The following is an 11,229-nucleotide window of genomic DNA, read 5'->3' as shown; positions in this document are numbered from 1 at the left end:
TAGGGTACAATCGGGCCGGGCAGGTGGAGTAAACGAGGTCGTAGACGAGTATGGGAGGCGAAGGGCGTTCAGCCCGTTACAGGCATCTCTGATGTCCTGGCGCCCGCAGAGGACCTGGCATCTTAAGATGTTTGATCTTGGCGAGATGCCAATCACGTGATCAACGCCCCGCGGTGATCATTACCTTCTGACGTAGTCGTCGGTTGGTCCTCGACCTCGACTCCTACGTCAAGGAGAGAATCCTTCTTGTTACTTGTAACAACGACTTAATTTTTGTAAGTTAAAGTATCTTTTACTTATTTCAAACTTTTTACTACTTTTTTTTAAGTTTTTATAGTTTTACTATAAAAATAAATAGCAATTTTTTCTTTATTAGCTTAGTTTAACTTAGATTAATTTATCTTAGTTTAACCTTTATTAAGTTAATAAGCTTTATAGTAAATTAAAATAAAGTTACTTAAGCTCATTTTTATTAAAAAGGCCTAATTAGTTTAAAAGCTTTTTTTATTTTTTGGTAAGGCTATCTTTATTTAGCTTTAAGTAAAGTAGCTAGTACTACTACTTATTGTACTAGCTCTTCTTTTTATAAAGTATTTTAAAAAAAGAATTCAAATATTAGTACTAACGTGGTTCATAAGCGAGCGGACACCCCAAGCGAGCGGACACCTCCCCACCAGCGCGTCAACTTCAACACGTTATCACAGCCTTTTATCACAGTCAATAAACTATTGCAATATACTAAATTAATAATCAAAATCGCTACTATCACTTGCACTATCTATCTCAACTGCGCAGGTACGAGCGTTGTGTCCAGTCTGCTTGCAACGCCCGCACCGCCGCTCTCCTCGCACCCTCTTCGACGCACTCTCACCATCACCACGACTGCTACCCGCCTGTTCAGCTAATACTTCTTGTACTTCGCCTATAGTAAGAGTCTCTTCTGTCCGTACGTATCGCCGCTTGCGGCTTTTACGCTTATTTAACTCGTCAAGAGCCGCTTAAAGCGTACCCATTTCCTCCATCATAAGCGTCATTTTATGTGCTATTTGCTAGGCCCCCTTACTTAGCTGCGCGATCTGCTTAGTAAGTGAATTGGCAGAAGATCTACGGCGTTTTCTCACGCTCTCTTGAATAAGACTAATTTGAGACTCAACTTCGCGCGCGTTGCGTGGTGTCTGCGCCTGCCAGGCAGCTACCCGTCGTGGTGATTGACGAGGTGTCTGCACCACTACATCAAGCTTAGATAGCACAGCCTGTAGGTCGTGTGGGACTAGACTAGCACCTCTAAAGCCAGCTTGGATATTCTCCTTCGTGATAGACTGCTCAAAAGCAGCCTTAAAGGCTGGTAGGAAGGTTTCCTTGCTAATATAGTAGGTGCGGTTGCGTGCCAAGCCTGAAACAGCGTCGCCATACTTGCGCTTCAACGGCGAGAAGCAGGCGACGTCAAGGGGCTGTAACAGGTGAGACGAGTGTGGAGGCATGCAGAGAAGAATAATATTCTTCTCCTTGCAAAGATCTTGAAATTCGATGGAGCAGTGGCTCTCATGGCCGTCGATAATAAGCAGTCGATACCCACCTACAGTAGAGCTCTTTGTATGGGTATCAAAGTGCTCTAACCAGGCAAGACTAAGCTGATTATTCGTCCAGCTATTAGGACTGACTTCAAGAACCTAGTTAGCAGGCAAATCCTTAAACTAGACGTTAATAAGCACCTTGCCCGCAAAGACAACGAAGGGTGGTATCTAGCGACCTAATGCGCCTACGCCTTAGATCATAGTAACCCACTCGCGGTTGCCTAGCTGTATCCGCTTTTTTTTCCTATATCCTTCTAAGCTTGTGATTAATAACTATAATAAAATCTTGCCTATCATAAAGCCAGTTTCGTCAAAGTTGTAGATATCGTCGTCCACAATACCCCACTTCTGCCTTGTCGCCTGGACTAAGTCAAACCAGCGCTGGATAGCCACTGGGTCCTCGCAGGCGGCTCGCTGGTAATCATAGGGACGGCTCCAGCGCGTACGGAGCTCAGCAGTCCGCCTAACAAAGTTGTCAACCCAGTTCTTGCCAACAGGGTTGCCACCACGCTCCTCTAACAGTTTATCGGCCATTGCTCGAACCTCAGCCTTTGTAGGCGCAAATCCTCGCGCAGACTCTTCAAGAATACGCCTAACAATAGCCTCCTCTTCTAGCTTATTCAAGCGCTTTAAATTTGGTTCGCAGTCGCGTCGAGAGTGTCTTCCAGCGCGTTGGTAAAATAAAGTTATTCGAGGGACGCTATAGATCTCAGCAGCACGTTTAACACTCTTTACACGTTAGGAATTAATATTAGAAATAGCAAGTTAGATATCAGCTTCAGAAAAAGTTTGTTGAATCTGATGTGGTTAAGACATAACGCGTTGTAGTATGAACGTCGACGCGCTGGTGGGGAGGTGTCCGCTCGCTTGGGGTGTCCGCTCGCTTATGAACCACGTTACTAATAACTTTAATATAGAACAAAAAAGTAAGAACTGAATAGTAGTAGTAGGCAGTATTATATTTTAAAATAAATTCTTAGCTTTTTTTTTATATAAGCTTAAGGCTTATATACTATAAGCTAGCTAAGGGGCTCTTAACTAAGCCTCCTCTTATGGCTAGGAACGTAGTTCCTAACAGCTATAGAAGCTATAAAATATTAATATATATAAGCTCCGCAGGACCCTAAATAACTTAGCAAAATTCAAAAAGCAGCTAAAGCTGCACCCCTTTTCAGCTCTATTACAGGCTGTAGGAATGTTTATAGAAGTGTTAGAGGGGAAGCTATATCGCATTGTAACCGCAAGATCAAATTTCACGTGAATTATAAAGTCATTGTGGTGTTAGGAACTAGAGAAACCGATACAAGTGTGAGTTATTTGTAGGCTCAAGTCTATAATATTCCTTGGTAGCATTTGCCATCAGACGAGAATGAAAAGGCGCCCCGAAAATTCGACTGGTAAGATCAAGACAACAAGAGAATCTACTCAAACGGGTGTGAAACCGGACATAATTTAAGCACTGAAAGTGACGTCCATAGGCCTAATACAACAAGCGACTTAGCATGGAAACTAAATTCCAGAGCAGTGTATGTCTACGCCTACATTTTCTCTATGAAACGAGAACTCTTGTAGAACTATGCAGAGTAGAGTTAAGCGTGTAAATAATCAAATTAGAGATCAAGATTGGGTACAATAGTGAGGAGAGGGGTGTAGGGAAAAGTAAGTTTTACTATACGTAAAGAAAAGCACCTAGCGCTCGGGCTGTATAGCAAAGTGGGAACGTTTGTGGATGCAGGGATTCATGCCTAGACGCCTTATATGATCCGCGGGGAGATGACTAACATTACAGGGCAGACAAGGAAAAGAATGCCATCGCACCTAATTATCCCAGTTTGTTCGACTTGTTTGGCAGCTCCAGGCCCTAAGCAAACAGATGCCTCGTACAACTAATGTGGCAAGACAATTTGTGAGCCTTGTGGGCTGGAGAAGCTTATCGAGTTCAGACAGTTGTCGGTAAGTTCTGCAAGAATACCCGCTACCCTTTGCATATGAGATTACTTCGAATACTCATCCGGTGTGGTACTCATACAGCTTGCCAAGCCTCTGCTGCTTCAGGACCTGCTACATAAACTTTAATCAAGTAAAGGCCGTGGCCAAAACCATGAACACATTCTCGTCAACTGGACATCGGTATTTACCTTACTTTCTGTCATTAAATGACTAAGAAATTTGCCGCTACCAGTTTGCCCGGTAGTAATAGATTCGTATTGCGTTTCGATATGAGAAAACGATTTTTCGCTATGTCTTCTAGATAGGAGCATTTCGTAATACGCGCCGGGTGATATGGTAGCACTCAGATAAAGATGCAAATCAGAATTCATGGCAGGTAACAGATAGTACGATAGCTTGTCTAACTGGGAGAAACACCACGCGTCGGCGACGGGTGAGGGGAGAAGATTCAAAGCATGAAAAGTACCGTAGCAGATCTGTGACTGATACCCATGTTAAGCAAAACAGCCATCTAGGCTATTAACTCATTCAGACCAGAGCATCTCGCATACCATGATTCCCACACCCTAAAACACATGCCAACACCATAAGAAAGCCCTTAAATTTTAGTCTCAGAGTTCTCCACCCTTTCAGGGCTATGTTCCAACCCAATCTTCTTCTCTGCATCAACGTGACCACGCTCCACATTTCTCGTAGAGTTGTACTCGACCCCAGTTTTGTATGCAGGGATACCTCTCATGAACATTTCTTCGACATCCTCGAGTGTCTTGCCAGCCGTCTCAGGAAAACACAAGAAACTATGGAGTGCCATGGCAGCGCAGAAGCAGCCGAAAATGATGTAGACCTTCCATTTGATGTTGACAAAGGCGGGAGGAACAAAGTACGAGAGGGCAAAGTTGAAGATCCAGTTTGCGGATGTGGAGACGGCGACAGCTTTGCCGCGGATGCGGAGAGGGAAGATCTCGGGTGGGTAGACCCACGAGGCTGGACCCCAGGATGGTGCGTAAGATGCCACGAAGAGATATGTGCAGGCAATCACCGCCTTGGCAGGGGCACCCGTGATTTCCCAGGATTGCTCGGCAATATTATCAAGACCGCCGGGCGGTGCGGGTTTCCCGTAGGAAGCCATGAGACCGGCGTTGGCGAACATCCAGGTCATCATGAAAATGGCGCCAATGACAAACATGGGGCGGCGACCCCAGCGGTCCATGAGAGGAGGGCGGGAACTGTCATGGCCACGTTGATGACGTATTGGATGGAACTGGCGATGAGGTTGATATTTCCGGTTAGACCAGCCATCCCGAAAATAAAAGTAATATAGTACATCATGACATTCATCCCTGTCAGCTGTGAGTAAACTTGGATAGCGACGCCAATGTGGAGACGGTTGATCATGTTGGGCTTAAAGAGTTCCATGAAAGATACATCAGCATTCTGGCGCTCAAACTCAATAGCTTGGCGAATTTCATCCATCTCAAGTTTGACAAAAGGGCTGTTGGGGTCGCCCTTGCCATGGACCAGTGTGAGAACGGCTTGTGTTTCTTCCCAGCGGTCGTGACGGGCGAGCCAGCGTGGTGATTCAGGAAGGAATACGAGACCGGCTGCAAGAATGACGGCGGGAATCATCTGAAGACCCCATGGGACACGGAAGGCCTTGGGACCGTCCAGGAAGCTGCAACCGTAGGAAATGTAGTAGAAGAGTAATATACCAATCGTAATCGAGAACTGAAAAGCATTGTCAGGGGAAATCCTACATGTAGTGTCGTGGGGTCAAGGGCTTACCTGTTGGCTTCCAACTACACGACCGCGGCGAGTCGGGGGTGCTAGCTCAGAGACGTAGACAGGAACTTGAGCAGAGCAGATACCGACAGAGAGACCATTGATGAATCGACCGACGATGAGCATGCCGATGTTTTGTGACGCGCACGAGATGATAGACCCAATAATCCAAACAGCGCAACCAACCTGGATCGCACCTCGACGACCCAGCTTTTCAGTGAGGTAGCCTGAAATAAGAGCACCAACGAAAGAACCGCCAGGCATGCTATATATTTTTAGAAAACAATACAAAGGCTGTTGGCTTGGAGACTTACGCAGCGGTGATACCACCTTGGACATCGGCCTTGGGGCCAGAGCATGCCTCGTCAGGGCCAGTGAAGGGCGGGCCAGATGGGCCTTGGTTGAAGTAACAGCGGTATTGCTGGGTTGGTAGGCTGCGGCCGTCAGTACCCGAGTTTCTGGTCAGAGAATACTGTGAACTTACATGGCGCTCATGGAACTGATGTCGAAACCAAACAGGCCACCGCCAATGACGGCGATGGCGGTGATGCCGTAGATGTTGCCAATCTGATACATGGTGCCTGTATGGTATCGTGACCGTTAGCTCTGGCAAGGATGTGTTCAAGGGCCCCGAGGGATGTACAGGCGTGGTTGACAGACAATAGGCAGGCGGGGGACACACGGGTACCCTTATATGTCTTGCTACCCATAGAAGGGGACATGAGGCGGGCAGCTCAAGCCATGGGAGTAATGTGGGCGCCCCGCAACGGACGTTTGGCTGTCTCAGGAAATGGTGGTATTAGTTAGGGTGTCGGGAGACAGGCTGATGGACGCTGTTGTGCTACTCAGGTTGGTATAGCGTCCGGCCAAGCAGAGAAGGATTGGGCCAAGGGTAGCGTGGATCTAGCGACGGAGCGAAGAACGGTCAAGCTTGATACATTCGGGGCGATTTAGTGCTTGTCTTGCGAATCACGACTGGGGTAGACGATTGCTGCCGAGATGGCGGCGATGGGTTGGCAGCAGGGTCAAGTACAGCCGGCTACAGCGCGACCAAGACGTAGCTCCGATTACCATGCCCAGCTGTAAAGTCCACAAGTTAGTCGTACCACAGGATTGCTGTGGTGTTGATGACCGTTGCATGTAGCATTGGCTCTGGATGTCAACGTTGCAACGCTCCGCACTCCGCAAAGTCGCACTCCATGTCTCCGGACTCCAGACTCCCGCAATTCTGGCACGGATCCCCAGGACAGCCCCGCCAGGCACCCCCATCAGGTATCCCCGTTGGGACACGATACATATTTTTTTTTCTCGCGCTGTGGGCCAGGTTGCAATTGCCGCTGTGGTGAGGTTTCCACCGGTGACGTTAGGCATGGGGTTTAGGAAGAGCATGCAGCCACTCAGCTATGCTTGGCCCGCTTTTTTCAATGGAACCAACGTTGCAGCCGGCTTCAACGTTGCTACGCCTGTCTCTTGCTCTTCATCTTAAGCTTTGTGCCGAATCCCGCTCAAGTTTGTCGGCGCTGCTTGACAGGCTTCATCGGGCTTCAAGTCTTGTGCTACGCTGGCCATGATGGCTTGGCATGCCTGGCTGCAGTCGCTGGCCTCGCTCGTCGTATTCCCATTATTTGCGCCAGGCGACATTCCCGCTACATTAAGGCTATATCCTTCATCAAGCGTGGGCACGGCCATGGGGCCGGGTACCGTCTCTGACTGTGGGTTTGCGTCGCAGCTTGCATGTCCCTATCGGTGCAGTGCCCCAAGGAGACGATACAGGAACATAGACATGCGACGCTACCGACTGGCTCCAGGCCCAAGTGGAGTCTGCCATACACACAGTGACCGAGGAGAGCGCAGACGTGGAGAACAAGTTAGAATGCTTCTACTCCGCATGCATCCCTCGCGGTGGTACCATTGCACGTCGTGGTGTGGTGCTCAGCTTTCCCGCTATTGTCTGGCTGGTCTTTGTTTGTCTGATGCCCATGCAGAGACCCTTCACGTCCCTGTCCCTGTCCCTGTCCCTGTCCATGAGGCGTAATCAAGCATAGCGGGTGTGCTGCCAGAGTCGGTCCCTGTGCTGTCGATCAATGCTTGCCAGGTACGTAGCACGTGCATGTGCCGAGCCTTAGCCAGTCCCCGAATCCCGAGCCTCGCGAGCTGTGGTTTCCTAGACGCTGTCAACTTTGAGTGATAATGCGGGTTTGCTGCATGTTTAGTAAAGAGAATCCATGATTAATACCACTTCTACGGTTATGTATGCGCAGCTGTCCATGCGGTGCGTACAATGGTCTATACACACAATCCATGCCCGCAGGCCAGGCTGTAATCCACAAGGCTTAGCCCCAGACAAGCTTCTTCAGCGAGTACTCAAACTGTTCCAAGTATCCGGTACTCTTCTTTGCATCTGCAAGGCTGATGATGTCCTTCTCTTCAATCTCCACTTTTCGACTTTCTTCACCTCCGTCCCTTGGCAAGCGGTTGGCGACCCGCGCAATCTCATCACACACCGACTTGACCACCTCTCCCTCATCATCGGCTGTATCGCTGGGGGATGAAGGAACACTGCTTTGCGGCGCCAAGGCCTTGAACGCTAGGAACCGACCCGCGGCATCCTGCTTCTCGGCCTGCTTGTTGTCGTCTTTGGCCTCTTCATTGTTGCCATTGTCGGAGCCGAGCGATCTTGTGTTTCGGCGCACCAGCTTCCTACGGCTGTCGGCTCGATACCGAATAATGAGGCCAACGTTCTTATCTGTATCCGTATGTCGGTGTGCTAGGGTTGACGTAATATAAACACCGCGCATGAGGCCCTGAACATTCTCAAGTGGTATGCGTTCAAACTCCCGCACCTTTTCAGTACCCCAGTCCAGACGGCAAAAGTACAAGGCCTTCTCCGTCAGCAGCAGGATCGCTTCCTCGAAGGTGGCTGTTTTGACTTGGTTTGCTGCAGTGGGCACACTCAGAGTCCACCCCTGCACTAGATCCTCGTCCTGGTCCTCGATGACGATTCCTGCCGAGCGCTCAATCGCCTGCTGTCGTACTTTGCGCACATCAACAAAATGATCCGAGCTCTTCATGTCCGCTTCAAACTCTGAAAAAATGCTGTCGGTTGCGCGGCCCAAAAGGTAGTCAATGACTGCTTGGGCGAAGTAGTCATTCACAATGTTGTTGTAGTAACGAGTCAATGTCAGTCCGAAATCTGTTAGGGCACCGGTAATTTGACGTTTGCGCGTTCGTGTGAAGTCTCCCTTGAGCGCAGCGGTGCCCGCATATTGGCGAGAGATGGCATCGCCGTTGTCTGCCCATAGCGTGTTGAACCACGAGGTGCTGGGGTCGTTCTGCAGATCAATGTGGTAGCTGCCCATGGATAACTGCGCCTCAAGAGCAGTCCCGGCGCAAGCTGACTGCACAACGTTGGTGCGGTCCAAACAATCCATGCAGTTGGTGCGCAAAACACCACTCTGCTTTCGCTGAATTTGGTCCTCAGCAATCTCAACCCAACCCGACGACTTCATAAACGGCTCAATAGAGTCCATCAACTTGGAGACATTTTCAAAGCGCATACCGCGGCACACATTGTGGAAGTCGAACCACTCGAATCCTAGCTGTCTGCCTTTGCCGTCGATGCCTCCATTCTCATTGAGCGCCTTTGCATGTTGTTCGTAGAGTTGACCAATCTTCGCCTCGGTACCGTGTTTGTCTATCAGCGAATCACAGTATATGTCTCCATACCGTGCTGATAGATCAAGAAAGTGTCGCTTGAAGGCGAGGGCATTCGTCTCAAATGAGCCCCAAGTGGTCACTTGGGGCTTGAGACTGTACGGTGATTGGGAGAAGAATAGTGGTATAGATCCGCGGATCTGAGTGAAGGAAAATATCTTGTCATGCGTCGTATCAAAAGTCGGATTAGAAAGTATCTGCTCAGTCTCAACACTGTTGGCCGTACAGCCCTCGTCGTCTGTGCCACGTCGTAGATAACGCAGACCCGCCCGCTTGGTTGATCGTCGCGAAATGAGGGTCAGCAAGAAGTCTTTGCCCTCTACTAGAGTATCTTGAGGTGCAGATGGCTCAGTGTTTTCACTCGCTGGAGCTACTGAATCCTGCTTTTGTTTCTCCTGCCATGGTTGTAATTGTATGTCATCTGGAGTTGCGCTCGGATCAACCACTAAGCTGTTGGATTGACTATCCGCAGTCTTGATTGTAAAAGCTCTTTGGCCGACAAATCCCTGAATTACAGGAAGGACAAAGGAGTGTTGGCCAGCCTCTATGAATGGAGACACAATATGCTGGTTCCAGAAAAACTGCAGGGAGGTCAACCACCATGCAACACATACAAGAGAGATTCACTTTACCAGAGGATCGAATTGCTTGAAGAGCGGCACGCTGGAACTTGGCTGTTCCTGGCCAATTCCATGCGATAGTTCATAGTCGTAGGAAAAGAAAAAGTTGCCCGAAGCAAAGTACATTTTCGTCGTCTGCAAGATCTTTGGCAACAACGCTACTGTTGCCGCGTCCTTGTCACCGCTTAGTGCTTTGGGTATGGCTGTGGGGCTGACTACTTTGGGCGCATTGTCGTCGTCTGTTGGGATTGCATCTGGCTTGGATTCACCTTCGGTTTGTTCGTGCTCCTTGGGCGCCGCTGAATCGCCGTCCTGTCGTGCATACTTGGCAGCCAGATTCTCCTCGGAGCTGAGCCCCTGCACACGTCTATTGTCTGCGCTCCATCCTTTGCGAGAGAACCACTTATCAGCGAACCTGCCGTACACACCTTTCCGTTGTATGACGTCTTCAGCAACGCTTGTCTTGGGCTGAGGACTGCTCTTCCGCCCGGTGATGGGATCCGTGACTATATTTGAAGCGGGCGATGCATCTTCTACGACCGAGTCGGTCGCACTGGGCGCATCGTCTTCACCGTCGCTATCAGAGTCTCGGTCTTGGAGCCCGGGGGATCCGTTGCGACGCCTCAGATGGTCGCGGGTGGCGGCGATGGCCTTGTCGGCATCGGCTTGCGAGGACAGCGGAATGAGGGCGACATCGGTGATTCTATAGACGGGCCTCCCGCGTATCTGCGCGACCTGTTCACGATCCGAGATGGAGATGAGGAAGTGGGATGTTGCGACTTGAAGAAGCCCTAACCGGCTTGTCAACGACGTGTGAGGGGAACAATGCGCCGGCGGATGCGCGCGTACCAATTATGCCATGTGCCTCGACAGATTCGGACGTGGTATCTTCCTCGCGCCGGTCCTTTAGTAATGGTCCGACATTGCCCTGGTAATCGATCTTGATGGCCTGCTGTGTGGCGGGCGGATGGTTGCGGGGCGGGGCAGGTTGCAGGATCAGCCCGTCGACGGCTGCAAAGACAAGCAGCTTTCGAACGAGGGAGGGCATCTCATCGGCAGCAGTAGGCGCGTCAATGGGGCAAGGGCCTGAGGTGATGCGACATGGGGTGAGGCAAACGCGTGCGCACACATTTGGTCGGCGGAAGCAAGTGAGTATGACGTCGTGTCGCACAGCGCTAGCACTAGCCGTTAACTAGCCCCACCACAAAGTGCGCGCGACCACAAAGTGCGCGCGCGGCCTCACCAAAACTACCTTAAAAACGAGGCTATAGAGCCACACCAAATAGATATTATCACGATATATTTTGGTGGTGAGATCAATAGGCTTTAATATATATATACAGCTATAGAAATCGAGACGGAGTTCTAATCGCGCGGCCGCGACGCGAGGTTGGAGGTGGTGAGCTTGCAGCACCTCCCTGAGGCTCCTCACCACCTTGAGGCCTCGCGATAGGCTTCTTTTTTTGAGTAGCCTTTGCAGGAGCCATGAAGCTCCTTCTCCTACCCCTTTGAGAAGTTTTAATAGCTTTTTGAAGTTGTTTTGCAGTCCTTGCGAGCCGCGATCCTTGAGGCCTTTCATAGCCTTCTCCTCC

The 11,229-nt window shown here is 49.9% G+C and overlaps 2 protein-coding genes across 2 annotated transcripts; both read right to left on the bottom strand.

The window, feature by feature from the left end:
• Positions 1–4,053: 4,053 nt before the first annotated feature.
• On the bottom strand, positions 4,054–5,879 carry SETTUDRAFT_42531 (uncharacterized protein; the record flags this gene model as incomplete). The annotated part of the gene is made up of 5 exons (XM_008028913.1): positions 4,054–4,750; positions 4,849–5,249; positions 5,307–5,568; positions 5,618–5,737; positions 5,788–5,879. 5 exons carry the CDS (start codon positions 5,877–5,879, stop codon positions 4,123–4,125), a joined length of 1,503 nt encoding a protein of 500 aa, XP_008027104.1. The 3' UTR covers positions 4,054–4,122.
• Positions 5,880–7,558: 1,679 nt separating this feature from the next.
• On the bottom strand, positions 7,559–10,685 carry SETTUDRAFT_118410 (uncharacterized protein; the record flags this gene model as incomplete). The annotated part of the gene is made up of 3 exons (XM_008029678.1): positions 7,559–9,598; positions 9,650–10,428; positions 10,487–10,685. The coding sequence occupies 3 exons, from the start codon at positions 10,683–10,685 to the stop codon at positions 7,637–7,639; spliced, it is 2,940 nt and encodes a 979-aa protein (XP_008027869.1). The 3' UTR covers positions 7,559–7,636.
• Positions 10,686–11,229: the final 544 nt, after the last annotated feature.

The sequence above is a fragment of the Exserohilum turcica genome (assembly GCF_000359705.1).
Source record: "Exserohilum turcica Et28A unplaced genomic scaffold SETTUscaffold_3, whole genome shotgun sequence".
Lineage (NCBI taxonomy): Eukaryota > Fungi > Ascomycota > Dothideomycetes > Pleosporales > Pleosporaceae > Exserohilum > Exserohilum turcicum.
This window is presented reverse-complemented; position numbering and strand designations above follow the sequence as displayed.